Raw genomic sequence first — 20,433 nt, 5'->3', positions numbered from 1 at the left:
TTTTTTTTTTTTTTTTTTTCCCCTGACTTTGGGAGTTATTCTTCTTCGTTTCCACAAAGCCACGCCTCTTCCATCCTCTTTATCCAATAGCTGCAGCGCGAAGTCCTCCGCACAGTCCCAGTTGGATTCAACCTGGCTCAGTGTTGGCTACAAACACGCCATACAACGCAACACAACAGCAGTCTGGTCTTCTCTTCTACATTGCAGCTTGGTCGCACCACGCGTGAAAACCTGCACGAGCCGCATCGTTTGGATAGTATAAAACATCTGCGAGGGAGCGTTTTTATTGGGAGCTCCATCGTGGAAAGGTAAGCTCTCCTCTAAACCTCTCGCTGGGATTTGACGTGTGTATCTCTGAGATGAGCGGATGAGTATGTGGGGAAATAACTAAATAGTGAACCGTAATCCTTAAAAAAACAGTAATAATTCTAGTTGAAGCTGAAAGTATCCAGAATCTGCTACAGAACAGATGTGGAAAGAGGTTAACTAATGATATAAGTTTATTAGAAAATGTACAGATATGAGTGCATATAAGCGGCAACGTTTTGCGAAGAAAAGACATTATCTAGGTGTGACAAACTGAAATGGACCATTGAGATTCATTTCATGAAGAGTTTGAGCTTCCCTGGACAAAAAATGACTAAAAATAAATTAATTAGCTGTACCCCAGCTCAGGGGTAAATGTCTGACTTATAGCTTTAATGTAAAAGCTATCATTTCTGTTTAAATCATATTTTATCATATGTACAATACATATTTATTTATTATTGAAGAAATTTAACCTTATTTTATGACTATATTTTGATTTAACTCGTGTACAATAACTGTAGTGTCTCCAGCAAGAGTGGAAGAGACGTGCAACAATAAGAGTCAGTCATTTTTAACAAACATTACCAGTGTATCAACGCTGTTTTGAGAACTTTTTATTTTTATTTTCATTTGATTATATTGTTTTATTATTTTTATTTTCATTTGTGTTCAAAATATCACATTTCAAACAAAATTGCAATTAAAATGTCAAATAATTCACTAAGACACTGATATTACAATTTCTTAATAAAACGTAACTAAAAGAAATATGTTGGTGATGTAGGCCAGTATATTAAAATTATTCTGATGTTCTAGCAGAGAAATTTTCTTTTTAAAATATGTTTTATAATAATAAAACGTGAAAATTGTGTCCATTGTATACAAATAAATACCTAATTGAATATTTAAGAAATCTGAAAAATTGCTAAACAAAATTAAAACCTTTTAAAAACGTGAATAGGTGTCGTAAAAGACAACTCGCACACAAAACACAGTGGGACTTTTTGTATGACAGTCATTGTTAACATCTAATGGTGACAATACGATTAGCTGGAAGCCAAAATAATTCAGAATCATGATGTTTTGTCGCATTCATTAAATGATGTGACAGCCTGGTAATTATCTAAGCTGCCACCCAGCAGGACATGACATCAGTAACATGAGGTACTATAAAAAATAAACAGCTTTAAACACAACGCATACACACAGTGAATATATAAGTAGTTTTCATCATTTTGATCCTTTATGTTTTGAGCTTTTTGTAACAAGAAACATCAAAATGTACCCAAATGTGAAGCTGTAAAAGGCTCAGCAAATTCACTCTTGTCATTTCCTTCTGAAAGGAATCATTGAGCTTTTTTTTTTTTTTTTTTTTTTTTTACAAACAAAATACTCTGAGAAAGGCTTTTTTTTTTTTTTTTAAATAAAGTCAGAGTCATTTAGTATTTTGATTATGTCAATTTATTGAGTTGCTTTGCCATCTCATTTCACATATTCATGCAGCTGAAAGTCTTCCTGCACCAACAGCAGAGTGGATGGAGGGTGCACTCAAGGCTTACTAAGAAAACCAGCTGCTACGCTCACAACAGATTTAATTAGTTGATTAAGAGCCTGTTTATCTAATCTCTCAACTTCATCAATCTCCATCTCCATTTCAACATTTTGCTTCAATAAATCAGAGGAAACAACCTCTTGATCTTTAAAGAAAATCCTTTAACTGTTCACCTGCAAACTTCATAGATCATTTTATTTAAAATGTCCTAAATGGATGATGACAATCACCTTTCTTAATATTTACCCTTATTTGCTTATCCCAAAAATGTCTACCTCACTTTTCCATCCACAAGAAAACTTTACATTTTCACATACATGAATATCACTCATTGATTTTAGAATTCATGACCAAAGTTAAGACATATTTGATAATTACACAGTACTTAATGAGACTAATACATTTTAATTATAAAAAAAAAAACATATTAAGGGGAATTCTTTTCTTTATCATGGAAAACATGAAAACATCTGCAACACTAGGACATGTTTTACAGATTTACACATATTAGAATTGAGATATGGTCTACAGGCCTTACATGATTCTGTTTTATGTAATCTGGCTAAATAATACACAACAAATACATCAGTTTTCAAAACAGCAGTGTCATGCAGAACCTCAGCTCATGTCATGAAGACACGTGTTGTGTGGAAACCTTGCATGTGTAGTGTGAGGCATCACATATGACAGCCAGTCTCATGTTCCCTGTCCTCCAGCAGCTTGTGGTTGGTGGTGCACTCGGGAGGCACACTCATGCCAGACGAGGCAGGACGCACAGTAAAAGCACTTTAATTGGGACAGTAAAGGAGGACAGCATCACGTTCAGCTGGTGGAGCAAGGACCAAAAACTCAGGGATATGTCCAGTAACACTGGAAGAGGTAAATAAGCTACACAAGCTTACCTGCTCCCCTCAGATGCCTGTCTTGTCTTTATTCTGCTGCCAACTTATTAGCTTACTTCATTATACTTGGCATTTTCGAGCATTAATAAAACATGAAAACAAATACAGTCTTTGCCTTGATGGCTGTGATCTTACTCCATAACGATAATCTCTTCCATTTATCAATGTTTGGTTGACATAATTCAAACATTAAATATAGCTTAGACTGTACCGTACAAATAACATATTCAGAAACACAGAAGTATTTTAAAACAACCATATTTGTTAACAATGTTATTTCTTAAGTGGAGGGCCTAGAAGTGAAGGATATTTGTGAAGCAGAACAAATTTTGTGTAGAACTGGCAAATTTTTATATATATATACATATATATATATATATATATATATATATATATATATATATATATATATATATATATATATATATATATATATATATATATAAAACGCACAATCATACATTATATGAATTTGGTGTGCGCATCACGCGTTTGATGGCACGTGCACGCGCGCAAACCCCCTGGGGTCACTCCGCTTTAATATCCTGCAGGTTGATGAAGCTTGGCGGGGAGATTTTTTTCCACACTTCGCTGGTAGCGTTAATAGAGGCCGCCCTCCTCCGTCCTGCCGCCGTTTGAAGTGGAAATGAAAGCTGGGAAAAGGCTGAGAGAAATGGGATAAATTAGAAGCAGTGAGTTCTGTGAAGAGAGGGGCAGCGCGGGGGTCTCCGTCTCTGTTTACCGAGAAAAACAGTTGATTTTTTTTTGTCTGGTATGGCAGCAGTGAGTGAGATCTGTGGATCGATCCGTATAAAAGCAACCAATCATGTATTTGTCAAAATATTTCCCCATTCTGAAGCTTAAATATATATATTTTTTTAAAAGATTCTCTTTTAATCAATATCAATTCAGCTGGCTTGCTTAAACAGCTGATCACATTGATAATCTGTTTTTAAATAAAAATTGAGAAAGACAGCACAAGGGGTTTTTTTGCAAAAGGAAAAAAAAGAGAAAGTGAAAGAAACGAAAAAGTCTTTTTTTTTTTTTTTTAACATTTGAATTTATTGGAGTTTGATCAATTGCAATGATTTGTGAAAGTGTCCACATGTAATGTCTTTTGTAATTAAGCCTAAACTACAATCAGCCGCTGCCACAAAGGCTGCAGTCCTCAAAACACATTAGTGGCATTTAAATGAGAAGTGGGAGAAAATGCCAGTAGGTGTTTTTCATAATGAGATGATTATCCTGCCAGAATAATTCAATAATTATTGCTGTGAAGGAGGAGGATTTGTTTTATGTATTTCCTGAATCTTTGACTTGACCTGAAATTTTCTAAATGATTTGAACTCAAACCAAACATCATGTCTTGACACCACACTTGTCTACAGATTGAATAAATATAAACAAATATGTGAAACAGGATATAAGATTTTATCTCATGGCATCTATGCTTGAATGCTGCATTTTTTTTTTTTTTTTAATATAAATATTGTTGGTTTATAGCTACTATTAATAAATGCTGCTTCTTGTGTCTATGAGAAAATAATGGAAAAAAAGAAACTTGTTTCTTCAGTTAACATAAAAAATGTCTAAAATATCTGAGGTTGGACTGTGTGGCACTGCAACATTTGTACATGTTTTTTCACAAACATAGTCGATTACTTTGTTCAAACATTTTACATGCTTTATGCCAAAAAACATTCAGCTTTTGCATGTCTGTGTGTGTGTGTGTGTGTGTGTGTAATCTGCCTCTACCTACAATTGCTTTTGTAGGGTTTTACTCTCATAGTGTGACTTTTTCTAAAAAAATAATAGCCGAACAAGCCCACATGTGTGTGTGTCCAGGTGTGTGAGTTGGGTCGTCTCATGTTCCATGACATTTATAAGTGTTCATCCCCCCTCCCCCCCCAGGTCATGGGGGTCTTAACCAACTAGGTGGAATGTTTGTTAATGGCCGCCCGCTTCCGGAGGTGATCCGGCAACGCATCGTGGACATGGCCCACCAGGGTGTCCGGCCCTGTGACATCTCCCGGCAGCTTCGGGTCAGTCACGGCTGCGTCAGCAAGATCCTGGGACGGTGAGTACACCCACAAGATCCTTGCTCAACTCCCTGTTACTGTAAAGCAGCCGCTTGGTGTTCTTCAGGGACGCTTTGGTGATGTGTGACACGATGAACCATTTTCCTTTCACATAATCTCTTACAGCTACTATGAAACAGGCAGTATCAAGCCTGGTGTGATTGGTGGCTCCAAACCCAAAGTGGCCACCCCAAAGGTTGTAGAAAAGATTGCAGAGTACAAGAGACACAATCCCACCATGTTTGCCTGGGAAATCAGAGACCGACTGCTGGCAGAGGGCGTATGCGACAGCGACACAGTGCCCAGTGTGAGCTCCATTAACAGGTGACAAAAAATTTATCCTGAATGATTTCATGTACTAATATGCCTCCATGACTCTCCAAATCTTGTGAAAACCCCTGACTTGATCATGATGATGTTTACACACCCTTTAAAATACTTGAAAGTGCTGTTAAGCGTTAAAATGTTGTTTTTCGTTCAGAATAATTCGAACAAAAGTGCAGCAACCATTTAATCTCCCTCTGGATGGAAAAGGCCTCAGTCCTGGACAAACATTAAGTAAGTTTTTAACGTTTACAAACATATTCTCAATAGAATCTGTGTATAACCTGTATCACCCAGTTACATCGCAGGATTAAGGTTTAAAATTTGATAAATGTTCCACTGGATTAAACTCATGCCCTTGCAGGAACAGGACCACTGAGCTACACTGTAGTATTTGTGTTTTCTGTTTAAAACCCATCCATTTTTTTTTTTTTTTTATCTGTTTGTCAGTCCCAAGTTCAGCCGTCACCCCTCCAGAGTCGCCACAGTCAGACTCTTTGGGCTCCACCTACTCAATCAACGGCTTGTTAGGAATACCCCAACCCAACACAGACGGCAAGAGGAGCCACGATGACAGTAAGAATTACATCACACACTGTCTGTCCAAAACAACTAAATCTTCACACTGTAGCGTTTCATTTCGTTAGGTTTAATTATGTCATGCATTCACTGTGGCTTTGTTTCAGTAAGCTTTTGCAATGTCACAAGATTCATTTCTGTTCAGTGTCACATTCATTTTTCATCAAATATTCTATTCATAATGGGAATGTCCCACCGCTACACAAAGCTTTCTCCAGCACGTCCCAAAGATTCAGATTGTTTTAAGCTTTGCACTCTGTGGTGGGCAATACACGTGTGAAAATGATGTCTCAAATTCCCAGTTTGAGCCCATCAAATCTTGGCATTGTCATCTTGGAATATGGTCACGGCATCGGGGAAGAAAAAATCCATAGATGGAATAACCTGCTCATTCAGTATATTCAGATAGTCAGCTGACCTCGTTCTTTGGGCACATAAGGTTGCAGAACGTAGACCTGATCAGGTGCAGGAACAACAGCTCATAGTACTTCCCCTTAGAACAGTAGGATCTAAACCTGATGCACCCGTCACTCTGGAATAGAGTAGGCCTAAATCTGGATCCATCAGACCACATGACCTTTTTCCATTGCTCCAGAGTCTGGTCTTTATGCTCTCTTGCAAATTTAAGTCCCTTTCTCCAGTTATTGTCACTGATTAATGGTTTTTGTTTGACTGAACAGCTGTTCATTTTTAATCCCCTAAATTCTTTTTGTATTGTGAGTAGAAATGTTCTTACCTTGACCATTAAAAATAGCTCTAAGTTCGACTGCTTTTTTTTCTTTCACTTGATTTTACCATACAATTAAGTAATTGTTAGTCATGATTATTTCTGATAAGGTTTTTTTTACACCACCTTTCTGATGTTGATTCCCCACTATCCTTCCAGTTTTAATAATACGTTTGGCTGTTTTACCACAATTTTAGCAATTTCTGGAATCTCTTTAGATATTTTCTCTGCTTGATGTGTGCCAATGATTTGGCATTTCTCAAACAGACTAACATCTTTTTCACGACTCCCGGCATGTGTCTTTTGACAAGGTCAATGAGAAGCTACTCATGGCATCAGCTGGGGTTAAACAACTTGTTGCCAGCTGAAAGATAATCGCCACTGCAGTAATTATCCAGCAGGAGGCTCGTGCCTGTTTGCTTAGTTAAATCAAGGTGCTGACTTTTCTTTGGTCAGAGAGTATATATATGAATTCCTGCAGGTTTTAAGATGAATCATTAACTTTTTCTTGGAAGAGAGAATTTCTCTTTAGTTCTGAAGGTGAACACTGGATTTCTTAATAATTCTGTTTTTGACATTTGCAGCCAATCCCTCTCAAGCATAACGTTATCTTCAAACATCAAGATTATTTAAGAAGCCCATTTCCTTCTCTCTGGCCTTTCCCTTAGCACTAATGTCACATGCTACTTTCCGTGTATGTAAAAGATCTGCATTGGCACAAAGTCCAATGCCCGCACAACGGAAAGTATCAGAGAGGGAACACAACACCTTGCTTAGTCTACAGTAGTATTTGTATACATCACCAAGCAATGCTTTTCTTGTAATACCAGCTGGTTCCTGTTCAGCTTAATTAACAGAAAGACATGTTGCTATTTTAACTTTATGAAAATAGATATGGCTTTCATATATAGAGATGTCATCTAAAGTTCCCTTTTGTGTGTCAGCACATGACTCAGTCAAGGATTTAGCCAATTCTTTGACATTACTGTTTTTTTTCCATAGAGCTAACCGAGTATTTATTTGGCTTTAATGTTTTGTTAATTTTTGTTTTGTTTTTAAATCAAGGAATTTTTAGGGTGAAAAGAGTTTGGGGTTTTTCTTTTCTTTTTTTTTTTTTTTTTTTAGAAAAATGACAGGAAAAAGACGTACCAGAGTGTGAAATATGAAACTCTCAATGGACAAGTTTCTAACTGGACTCAAAGTTGTTTCTCTCGGGTCACAGCAGATGTTATAGAGTTATCCAGCACTCAACTTCTCCATAATAAGTTTGCTTATGAAACTGGTAATTGGTAGCTGGTAAGCTTGTAACCATGTATGAACATAACACGTATATATATAAAAAAGAAAGGATATTTCTTATGTAAAGACATGTTGGCATTGAAAACATGTTTAAAGCATATAACAATAATATATATTCTAATCATGGATGTAGTGATGATATTTTATGTGTCAAGCTGCGAACATCTTTTTGACAACAAATTTGGGAACAGGTATGTCATCTTAGTCACAACCTCCCAAGAAAGGCTTCCAGTGTCAGGACACACTCTCAGGTTGCACGCTTAGGATGAAGGACTGAATTGAAGTTAAGATTTATTTCAACTGTTTGATTCCCTAAAGGGCTTTTTTTTAATACAAATTGGCTTCTATGAACACAGCTTTAAATGGGACGAATGTCAATTTGTTTTCACAACTGAATCATAATGAACTGGCTTGAATTTGGCTATGATTGTAAAGTGTCTTTAGAGGATTTTCTTGTAAGTTGGTGTACATAAATAAAGCTGAACTAAATCAAACTGAATTTAACTATTTTTGATTAATCGGTTGCTCGATGAGAACAAACTGTACTTTAAAAAGACAAGTTACAGCAACACACAGTTTCAGACTAAATATGTGAGGAGATTAAATATTTCAAGATGAAACTATGTCATGTTTGTGTGACAGTTTATTAAATGAAATTATCAGTACTGTCAGTCATATAATGCAAGTTCTTTAATAATGTTTTAATCTTTCACTGTTCTGAACAACTTTTGTTTTTCAGAAGAGAGAAAATTATCCTTTCTAGAGAGTTTTTGTTTGTTTTGTGCTTCATTATATACCTAAACTAAAAGAAAACATAGGTTTAAATTGTTTAACTTTAAATTAGCATCAGCCACATTTAGGATCAGGCTGTTTTCTCTTAAAAAGTTAAGTTTGTGGTTTTTCAGTAAAGAAACATTAATGGGGTTTGCAGACATTTAAAGCTTGGTTTGACATAACTTGATTCTGAAAACGGACATTATTTCTACTGATTACCACATGACCACATGACCACATTTACAGCCTAAAGAAAGGTGTGTCTGGCACACGGCCCCCATGGGCAGGTGATCTTGGGGTCATTTCAGCTGTGAGATACAAAAATAATAAAAGTATTAACATGAATTCATTTTATTCTTGTCCTTCTCAATGTGTCCCCCAGGTGATCAGGAGAGCTGTAGGCACAGTGTGGACTCTCAGGGCAGTGGAAGCGTCCCAAGGAAGCAGATGAGATTAGATCACTTCTCAGCAGCTCCACATCTGGACTGTGGGTTTGATCGCCATCACTATCCACCAGATTCCTTTAGCTCTGCCTCCAGCAGTAAGGCAGATCAGGTAGAAATCATTTGTGTTTGTTTATTTTTTTTTATCTAAATTTGATTTCTATGTATTTCTTTGTTTTGTTTTCCCATTTTCTTTCCATTTCAGTGGACAGTGGACTGAAATGCACCCTTAAACTTTTGTACATCATGTAGATTTGCTTTGAATTTCACTTTGGCAATATCTAGTTAATCCTGTTTATCATCCCCAGACTTTGTACCCGTTGTCTCTCATCAATGGCAGCCTAGACGAGACCAAGACGAGCCTGTCAACATCCAGCGCTGTCATTGGACGGAATCTGTCAGCACACCAGAGCTACGCTGTTGTGACGGGTGAGACTCTTAATGTTAGACAATGCTCCTTAATCCACAACAACCACAAAAATCAAAGTTGAAGCGTCTGCATCTGTTAGATCAGGGTCAGGCAGGTTGTGTCCTGGAGAACACTTTCCAGCGTTTTCCTGTTTAAACCTGATTCTGGTGAATGAATCGCCGAGCAGAACTTGATAAGCTGCTGGATTAGTTAAATCGGCTGTGTTGCAGCAGAGGAACACTGAAAACTTGCAGGACCAAACTTGCCTGACCCTGTTTTAGAGTGGACAGTTTTACTTCCCACCTCCACCACTCAGTCCTTCTTTATTTTTGACATTTCACTTTTTTTCGTTTTGCTTGTAGCTTCACTCATGTTCACCCATTGTTGTTTTTTCATTCTCTCACTCTCTTGCTGCACACTTGCCCTCACCTCCTCAGAGCCCCTACAGACCCTGCCACTCTGTCTAAAACAGGAAATGTCCCCAGAAGTGACCAGTACAAGCCCCTCCCCTAACATGGTGGCATCCAACCTAGCATTTGTGGAGCTGCAGGCACTGCAGAAACCAGTTTCTGTCAGCAGCAGCTGCAACAGCAGCAGCAGCTCTAATCATTTCCCCAATGCCTTCAGCTCATTCTCCCATCATGCACCAGTGTACGGGCAGTTCAACGGTCAGTCTATCATCTCAGGTAATGCAATCATCCATCTCTCTCATGTTTATAACATAAACACATGGCCACCTCTTACTAAAACTGGTCTTTCTTCGGCAGCAGCTTTTACCACTAAGACAGTATCTGAGCTGTCATCATAATGTGATAGGTTGGTGTTTGTGTGTGTTTTCAGGGCGGGACATGGTGAGTTCCACCCTCCCAGGATACCCACCCCACATCCCTTCCCCTGCCCAGACAGGATACTCCTCCTCCGCCATCACAGGCATGGTAGCAGGTAAGATGTATAACCAGAAACAAAGGATACAACATGAAAGTTGCTGGCAATGAACGAGCCAGACAGGTATGGAGAACGAGATGTGGGGTTAGGGGGTGGGGGGGCAGGAGAAGAAGAAAAAGAGAGGCTTGGATAGAGGTTTGTAGATTAACAGGGAGACAGGCTGAGTTAATCAGTTGCCTTGCCAGGGCGGTGAACTGTGTGCGTGCGGGTGTGTGTGCGGGTGCACACAAGCCCGGGGGGTACAGGGAACAGGCTGGGGGTTCCGCCCTGCTGCTCACACCCCCCAACCAGACACCTCTGACCACATATCGCCATGGGAACCAGGGGGCCCAGGAGGGAGATGCAGGGTGGGCGGGAAGGGATGTAAAGTCTGGATACGACCGAGGAGTAGGTCTTTGTAATGTGTACGTATTTGTGTGTGTGTGTGTGTGTGTGTGCATGTGTGTGTGGGTAACATGAACACAGTGTGTTAAGATGCCCGCATGTGACCAGAGAAAGAGAGAGTGTGTGTGTGTGATGTGCTTTTTTTATTTGAAGTCTGCCCTCCGAAGCGCGAAATGAGAGGGTCTGATTTATTATTTTTCTGGTGGGCTCGCTGTGAGGAAGCGTTGATACACAATTACTGAGTGAAGGGTTGTGTGTGTGTGTGTGTGTGTGTGTGTGTGTGTGTGTGTGTGTGTGTGTGTGTGTGTGTGTGTGTGTGTGTGGGGTGGTGGGACAGGAGAAGGAGGTGGGGAGCTCAGGGATTCATTCCAGCCAACATAATTACCAATTAGATATTGGAATGTTAAAAAAAGAGAGAGAAGAAAGAAAGAGGAGTGTTAGAGAGGCTAAAGCAGGAAGTGCAGGACGAAGAAAGGAAGAGGAGGAGGACATCTAAGAGGGCAGAGGCTGAAACGATATGAGAGGCCAAGTGCTGGAGAAAGAGGGCGTAGGGTCTGGCTGTGTGCACGCACCATTGGGCTGAGGGATTTTACCCTCAGCTATCCACCTGCCTCGTATATTAATGGTTTACATGCTGCACTAACTGCTGGTGAATTATGAGCTAAGGCTGAGCAGATGCTGGCAAACAGCCTGACTCTGCAGATCCCGTCTCAGGTTTATTTATAAATAACAAATATTTTAATGTGTCTAATTTATGTTTGTCCTAACTTATTGTTTTGTTTTTGGGTTTTATACAGCAGGTGCAGAATACTCGGGTCAGTCCTACAGCCATTCACCCTACACTTCCTACAGCGAAGCCTGGAGGTTCACCAACTCCAGCATACTGGGTGAGCACAAATACACACTGACAGCAGTGACATTGTTTATATACAGCATTTTGTTTGTTTGTTTTCTGGTAGCAAGCTTATTTGACCCATCTTTTTGTATTAAATAGTTAAATATGACATTGAAACACAAGTAAAGTGTCACTTAATTGTTTGTTTGAATGGAAAACTGCTTTGTACGGCCAGTCATACAACCACTGAAAACAGATCTGATACTCCAACTAAAAAAGAAAAAAACCATCAAGGTTTTCTGTGAATTTAGAAACTTACTTATACTGACCTTGTGATACACAAACATTTAATCATGACTTGAATATAAATGACTGCCAGGAAATGGAGTACTAACTGCCACAACCACATCACATATAGGGCGCATTTTGCTCCTTACAACTATATGTTTGGCCTTCATTTTATTTTGATTTATGTACAGTTTTGTTTTGCCTCCATTTTATCATTAAAATCTTGTCAATGTGTCTCACCACTTTTGTAGAGGCAGGCAAAACAAAAGTGACACAAATTACAATTGCGAAATTGAAAAAGGCTGAAGTAAACAAAGAAGATTTGACAAATTTGTGGTCAAATTTTAAGTTAGATGAGAATAGCATGGATCATATTTTTTTACTTTTGTCCATAGCAAAATACACTAAATATAAGCTGAAGCATTGTGATTTCAACATTTAGCTCTTCTATCTTTGTGTCCTGCCGTCTGACAATAAATGCACAAATTTCTGTCATCGCCATGGTTATATGCAAATTTAGCATAACATCCAAAGTGGGTGAATGCTGCCTTGTGAAAAGGGAGTTATATTTGAGTGTAGGGTCACATCAACTGAGGTTGTCCCAAAGGAAACATCTTTATGACTGATATTTTTTTGTTACTTGAGAGGGATGAGTAGTCACTCAGAATCTAATCATAAGATCTTAAGCTGCTCCATTAACTATTAGCACAATCCATTTATGATGGTCTCTGTTCTCTGCTTGTCCCCCCCCCACCATAGGCTCACCCTACTATTACAGCTCAGCTTCCCGCACGGGTCCTCCGTCTGCAGCCGCCTATGATCACCTCTAGCCCTGCTGTAGAAACCGGCTTATGCGAGAGGACCTTCACTCGACCCAACAAGACCAGAAGACTTAACATCAGCTCAGACTTATAATCATAGACTGAAGCATTGGAGTCAAAACTCAATGTGAACTTGAGACTCTTTTTACATAATCTCATGGTCCACCGCACTTACTTCTATGTTATTTATTTGTCATTACTAATAGCATTGTGCAGGGTGGCTCAGTGACGTTTACACGTTCCTCTAGGGTCTGTTTCCACAGACTCAGCCTGATGTCTCACATGGTGCAGACTTTCTGTTTAAATCTCTTTACAGCTGTTTGGGCCAAAGACTGTTTTATCTTTTTACTGTTTTTTTTTTGTTTTTCTGGCACATCTGCAACTTGACTTTATTGATTGAGTGAATAAGAATATGCAACTTTTTTTAAATGCCTGTTTTGTTTACATTTGTTTCTTTTGAAGAAAAGCTGAATTCAACCATAAATAATCCATTTATTATCTTGTTCTACATTTGCTTGCAAATTGAATTTTGTGATTGACATTCTTGTAAATTCTGATTTCCTGTGGGGAACATGAATCACAGTTACAGCAAAAATGCCCACATCTAAAAATTTGCCCATCAAAGACAATTATCCTTTCTGTCTAGGAAAATGTACATACTGTATATGATTATTTAGTTATGCGAAGGTGATGCAGTTTTACCCAGAGAATGACTGATGAGCTGAGGGGTTAAAGGGAGGCAAGTGACTCAAATACATTTGGTTTTGCTTAAGATAAATTTAGTTTGTTGTCATGCTGAAGTTATGATGTTTGGTAATAAAAAGAAAAAGAAAAAAATCATTGACTATTTTTTCTTATACTAATATTATTGCTAATGTAAATATGGAATTTTTAAAGAATTATTTTAATTAAAGCATGATAAAGTGAGTGCTGATGTTTTGTTGTTTTACTTTTAATTTCCTAAGCAAAAATAGGCTATTATTATTATTATTATTGTTATTATTATTATTATTATTGTTGTTGTTATTATTATTATTATTATTATTGTTATTATTATTATTATTATTATTGTTGTTGTTATTATTATTATTATTATTATTATTATTATTATTATTATTATTATTATTATTATTATTATTATTAGATGGTCACAGTCCTCCACAGTGTTAAATGCATCATCGTGCAACTCAGCATTTTAAAAGGACGAGATCAATGATCCTGAAAGCGCGAGCATCTGCCTAATTCCTTTTTTTATTTTCTGCATCATGTAGTTTTATTTGCAATCATTTTAGTCCTTTTTTCCATCGTTTTTTTCTTTATTGTCGCCTAATTATTGCAGAGCGTTAACGAGGCCACGGTTCGGCGGCACCGCGGCCCACCTGGTGCCCACCACGTGGGGCACGCGGTGGGCTCGCGCTCAAACAAACCCAGAGAGGCGTGGGGTGTGGGCAGGATGAAGTCTTGTTTTGTAAATGCTTGGTTTGTTTACATAGAAGAAAATATTTAGTTGTGTTAACAATGGCATTCTATGGATTAACAATATCAGTTATTTAATGGATTAATAGTATTATGTTAATATATGAATAGTTAATATTATATTCATATTAATGTCTTTTTTCCTCTAAAATATTGTTTCATTAGGCCTATACTTACTTTATTTCATTTTATCTTAGTTCTGAAATAGAAAAAAAAACAACAATTTCCTCTAAAAGGAACACTTAAACTAGGTTAAGGTGCTCTTCATCAGTTCAGGCAGATGTGGATCTGCTGACACTTTGCCATTTTCTTCTGCAGCTGCCCTGCTGCACACTCAGCACACGTCCCTGTAAACTTCAAACAAAAGCTAAACTTTTTTTTATCCCATTGTTGTCCAAAGGCCCAGTCCTCTTCAGACAGCCTATCAACCCTCTTTTTTTTCCAGACATGACAAGAACACATCAGTAGAGTCTACATTCACACGTATGATTGCTTCAGCTGTTTTACATAATGAAGAAAGTGCTTTCATTCAAACTGTTTGATAGTTGGATATAAAATTAAAGTGTTAAACATTAACAGTTCTACTGCTAGAAGAGTTTAAAAGAAAACATCATGCTGTTATACGCACGCCATAGTAGAAATAACTCCTCTCTGTCTCTCTCTGGGCCTATTAGTGAGGAGGTTTCGGGCCACAGTGCTTCTGGTAATGAGCCCAGCAGCACAATACAGGCAACGGGCTGGAACAGCTGAGGGCAGACAAAGCTGGCAGGATGGGGCGACTGGGACTTACTACATTTAACACAGAGCCATGCTAAAACTGTGTCTGTGTGGATGAGAGAGAATGTCGATCTACTGTAAGAGTATATTTGTGTGATGATTCAGAGTGTGTGTGTGTTTGCACGAGTGTGATGGACAAGGCATGTGTCCCATCGCCATTATGGGGACAAATCAAAAGACAGTATCAGGGGCCCCCTGGAGAAACTGCTGCCAAAAAGGCAGCAGAGGAGTGTGTGGCAATCAGTGGTATGACAGTATGACAGGTCAGGGTTGTCCTACGCCAGTCATCTGGAAAGTTCTCCACTTATGTCTGAGCCTGAGATACAGGCCAAGCAATTCAGCTCAGAAAATAAGTATTATGTAGGCTGACAGAATTTGGCCATCCAAATGAGCTGCAGGATTGTTATTGTGAATGGCAGAACCGCTGTGTCGGCCCCACCCGGTGCAGGACTTTTTCTTTTTTATTTCTTTTGCTCTGGAGGAGGATTGTGTTCAGAAATTATTTTGGTAGAAGCCCATCTGATCGCTTTAAATGTGTGTGCTTATTTTTAGAATAAACCCTTCTTTGATACGTTGATGGTTTTACGTTTCTCTTCAGCTTTTCTTACACCTCCCCTTCTGAGGACCAACAAGTTAAGCACCTGAGAGCTGTCAAAGGAACACCAATGACATTAGGATTTGTTCTCTGAGCAGCATGACATTTTAAAGCCATTTACAACAGTAAACATTGAACGGCATTTAATTTTTGATCCAAGTCCAAAGTCCAAATTTATCACAAAAGAAAAGTTGCAACCTCTAAAAATGTTTATGTAGTTACAACATACTCACACCCACTCTACACTCTTCTATATATTAAAGCAAGGTTTTGTATAGAAAATGCATTGTAGAATGATGGCAAGTGGAGCTATTACTTATAAAACCTCAAAACCAGCAGTTTAACAAACTATACTAAGTATGCCTTTAATAATTATTACAATAAGGCGTTTATGAACTGCTTATATTTAAAGACTTGCAATATGATACATTTTTAAGAAGGGGACTGAGCCGAATCAGAAGCGTAATTAGTGTCATCACTGCAATGCCAACACAAACTGTTGTTCTCACATTCAGCGGTATCACAAATTTTAATTCTTCAAAATATGACGTATAAACACTCTGTCAGATACAGGTTTTTACCCATGTAAGCACCTGAGAAGATTAATTGGGCTGTTGCTGTGATTACTGCATCAGAACAGTACTGATAAATAAATAACACATACGTTACCATGAAATGGAGTTGGCATAGCAACACTCAAGCAACCTGCAACCAAACATGTAGCTGTTCTGCAGATTAATGTTTTGCATCAGGTGTATTTTGGATTACTGATATTAGTGGTTTTTACTGTTTGGTAATACTCTGGAAGGTCAGCTGTTCCATGCTAAAAGCAAACTGCATTTTACCCATCAAAATGTTTATTTTCATTTTTATATTGCAAAGCTGTTTCCCAACATTCACCATGTCTGTTGCAACCAGCAGCTTCTAGTTGTGCAAACATGCTTTCATTGAGGGAGGAGTCGTCACACCGGATACCTGATTTGACCTTTGGGAAAAAAATGATTTCAAGGTCTCACTCTAGTTCATAAAACCACTGCAAACTATTGATTAGTTGGCCTATTGACAGGACATGCCTATTGTATTTGTTTTGTTTATTAGGTTCATTGGAAGAAATTGTAGAAGGAAGTGTCTTCAGTTTTAGGAAGTGACAAGGTAAACTGAGAATCTTTTTTTTTTATCTCTCTTTCTCCCCACTTCTCTGTAAATTCTAAGTTTGAACTTCACTTTGCCTGTTTGCTAACCCTGTTTCTCAAGGGCAAGTGGCCTTAGGTGCCTGCACAGCCTGGCTTTGTTAAGGCATTAACAACTATGGCAAACTATTTCAAAAGATTTCCTTTCCTTTAATCAAAGATTTAATTATCTTTGATTTCCAATTTGTTTTCACACATTTTAATTCCATCTACTACATTTACTGATTTAGTGTATTTTTGATGTTTCTCACAGTTGTGTCAGGAAGTAAAGCAGCCAGGATTCCTCTCATATGGGAGGTAGGCATGTCGTAAAGTGGGCTTTCAAAGATTTTACCTTGGAAGATTATACAGCATGCACTTAAAAAACTGGTATCACTGGACAGTGAAAAAAGGCCTGAGAACACCTGAGCAAACTTCAAATGACAGCACCGTTCTCAGATTTCAAGAAGAAATTTACCCACTCCTCTCCCCCCCCCCCCCCCCCCCCCTTTTTTTTTTTTTTTTACATAAAGCAACTGAAACAAATGTGCCACTCAAATGGAGCAAAATGGTCAAACAGAGGGTGTTTTTGTGTTGAAACAGACAGGTGCCCTGTGTAAGACCGGCTATTAAACAACACACAGACCCTGGAGGCAGGAAGCTACTGTTGACTGGGAGATATAAAGAAAAATGCACCTTACAAAGCACACAGACACACACACACACACACACAGGTGGATAAAATCTTACAGGTATCAGATACTGCCCTGAGGGAGAGAATTGACCTGCAGAGCCCCAGGGAGTCAAACACATGGCTGACAAACACCTCATTCAACATCACACAGATCTGCTGATTTATCTTTGAGTAGCACAATGCAGATAAAGATTACTCAGTCGAGGAAGAGTAGATGAAGATCTGATCAGAATGTTGCAGTTAAAACAGATTCTTGTAAGAGTGAAAAGATGAAATGAGATAAGACGGAGGAGATTAGTCCTCTGCTCTGCATGTCCACTCAACCTACAAACCTCTGGCTTTAAGGTTCTGTCCAGCATGTTTGTCCTGCTGCTGAGTCTGCACCCAATGAGTGTAGTCACAGGCAGAAGTGTGTGTTTGAGTGTGTGTGTGTATAAGTGGAAAGGGCAAAAAGAGGTCATGCATTGAAATGCCTTTAAGCAAGGCACTTGTCTTAACTCCTCCATTAAGAGGCTCCTTTTCTGCAGAAAACAAGCATTTGTGAGGAGTTGCTTTTGTTTGGATAAATGTATAGAAATTAAAATGTCAAGCTATGGTGCGTGACAATAATGAGAACAAGAAAGATGTTACTTTTACTGCCTTTGGTTAAAAATCAAAGAATCACATTAAACACATATGAAAATAAATTGTCTTTGTTTAACAGTGTGCAGGGAAAGAATGGGACGTCTGGTTTAAGTGGATGCAGGATAAGAGCAGAACAAGAGTAGAGTTAATGTCGCTTTAAGAGGCAAACTGAGCCTGAGTGGAAAACCAAACTCCTAAAAGGACCACAGAAAGACTTCAAGGGTCCTGGACACTGACTGATAGATCACAACAACAGCAGTCAAGAGAAAAAAATGATGGAAGAGAAAAAGACACTAAGAAAGGGAGACAGAGGGAGACAAAAAAACGTTTTAATAACTGCAGTAGGGTAAAAAAAAAAAAAAAAAAAAAAAAAAAGAAATCAAATGTTGGTGCAGATAGAGTAGCAAGTAGAGCATGAGAGGCATCAGCAGCAGATGGAAAATGAGCATCAGGAGGAACAGAAATAAGCAAACAGATGACAGTGGGTGTTTACAGAACAGTTCATGCTAGCTGGTTTTTGGCTTTGCTAAATCTAAACTTTTAGAGCACATTTGGAAATTGAGCAATGTTTAAAGAGACAATTCTCCCTCTTATTTTCCACAATAAGAGAGGGATATGGGTGCAGGGGGTAGCGTGAAGAAGAAGAAGTGACCTGACGTGCAGAGGCCTGTTTTGGAGTCCATGCAGAACAAGTCCCTAATGATCACAAGTTGAGCCCTTGCCTTTTTAATTACCCAGCCAGGCCTGACTGAGTCACACAAAGCTTGAGAGTGGAGTGGCACAGATGGAACAATAACAGGCCAGTTCCTTGGGAAGGATGCCCTCTGAACCTAGCAGCTAATGCAGCCCCTACTACTCCAGCCAGTCTTTATTGTTGTCAGAGAGGAGGAGAGAGATGGCACTCCAAAGAAAAAAAGGCCACCATCGCTGCGAAAGTCATGGTCCACAGGCCATGTGAGAAGAGCTTTCATTTGAGAGCTTCTCCATGACGCTAGCGTCAAACAAGCACCTTGGGTGCCAACTGTGGATGGGAAGATTATTAAAACATTTCAATCTAATATGGAAAACAATAACGACTAATAGCTGTTTTGGGATGTAGCATTTCTTACTGGCCCCACAGTATCAGGGTTAGCCAAAATGGCGTCATTTGTCTGCAAACTGGACCACCACTACCACGTTTCTCAAGGTGCTGTGATGGCCTCAGGCCCTTGCCACTCCTGTGGCCAATCAGTCACCATCATCTGTAGGATCTGACTTTCTCTCAATGAGCTGTTGTTATTCCTCTGCATAGATGGATGCTGTTTCTTCTGCCACGTTAATGGAGCGCAGAGACGAACAAGGAGTTCAACTCTGACCGAATGTCTGCTGTCTCATCCAATCTGGACACCCAGACTGTGTGTCCCTGTCTTAATTGTCTGTGCTCTTCATTGTGCTTCCTATTGTTACACCACATTCCTGAGTGTGTATCTATTTGTGTTTGTTTAATGTCTGTACAGAGGTGGGGTGGGTCCTAATTCCAGACATCCTGCTCTTATTGTTGATCTCCACAGGTCCACCACTGCTCAACACGTCAAGCTGAAAGACAACGAAGCAGAACTTGTGCCAACTTTGCATGATTGCTTACACAAAGACACACAAACACAAAGGTACATAACCTCCACCGCTGCAGATACACATCATGTTATTGTGAAAATATGAACAAATCTATACTGATCTGTTCTTTCGTTAATTATACCTAGATATTGCACCAGTATGACCAGTTTGCATCACTCTGTAATCTTGTGGTAAATATCTCAAAATTCCTGCTCTTCCACTGTAGATTCAACAGAAGAAAAAAACTATTCAGTCTTACTTTTAGCTTTCATGTAATGAGAAAAAGCAATGTCTGAACCCTGCTGGATCGTTGTCGGGGAGCTGGCCAGCATGAATAATTTTGGCATGTATTTCATGAGCAATATTTTTTAAAAATAAACCAGATAAATTGCACACAAATCAGATCACATGAGCCTTTTTTTCCACCACAAAGACAAAGTGCGATACTTTTGAATGCCTGCATTTATTGTTGTGTAACATTTGGTTTATATATCTCTATGAATAATGAGAACTGCAAATGGTATCTAACAAAAAACAGTCCTTCATTATAATTCAATAAAAGTTTAAATGCAACAAATTAACATGTTTTAGACAATAATAATAAAAAAATTTTGATTAAAAAAAAGTGCAAATAAAAAACTTTGATATGTTCTGATCTCTAGCACCCTCTTGTGGTTGATATGTTAAAGGCACATTCATTCAATGTCACTGGTAAACGGTGCTTCCATTTTGATATCCTAAATATAACATAGGTCCAGATTTTTTTTTTAGCCCCCTTAACAAATAATTCAGGGTCTCTGTTTCATCCTGAATTTTCCAGGCTTGTGGATTCCCTG

At 38.6% G+C, this 20,433-nt stretch overlaps 1 protein-coding gene across 1 annotated transcript; it reads left to right on the top strand.

Moving 5' to 3' along the window:
- Positions 1–2,718: 2,718 nt before the first annotated feature.
- On the top strand, positions 2,719–12,678 carry pax8 (paired box 8; the record flags this gene model as incomplete). Its single annotated transcript, XM_079256277.1, has 11 exons — positions 2,719–2,740; positions 4,675–4,840; positions 4,968–5,165; positions 5,323–5,399; positions 5,616–5,741; positions 8,927–9,099; positions 9,296–9,416; positions 9,834–10,082; positions 10,237–10,338; positions 11,523–11,612; positions 12,608–12,678. The coding sequence occupies 11 exons, from the start codon at positions 2,719–2,721 to the stop codon at positions 12,676–12,678; spliced, it is 1,395 nt and encodes a 464-aa protein (XP_079112403.1).
- Positions 12,679–20,433: the final 7,755 nt, after the last annotated feature.

This window comes from Telmatherina bonti (assembly GCF_933228915.1).
Source record: "Telmatherina bonti genome assembly, chromosome: 17".
In the NCBI taxonomy this organism is placed as follows: domain Eukaryota; kingdom Metazoa; phylum Chordata; class Actinopteri; order Atheriniformes; family Telmatherinidae; genus Telmatherina; species Telmatherina bonti.
This window is presented reverse-complemented; position numbering and strand designations above follow the sequence as displayed.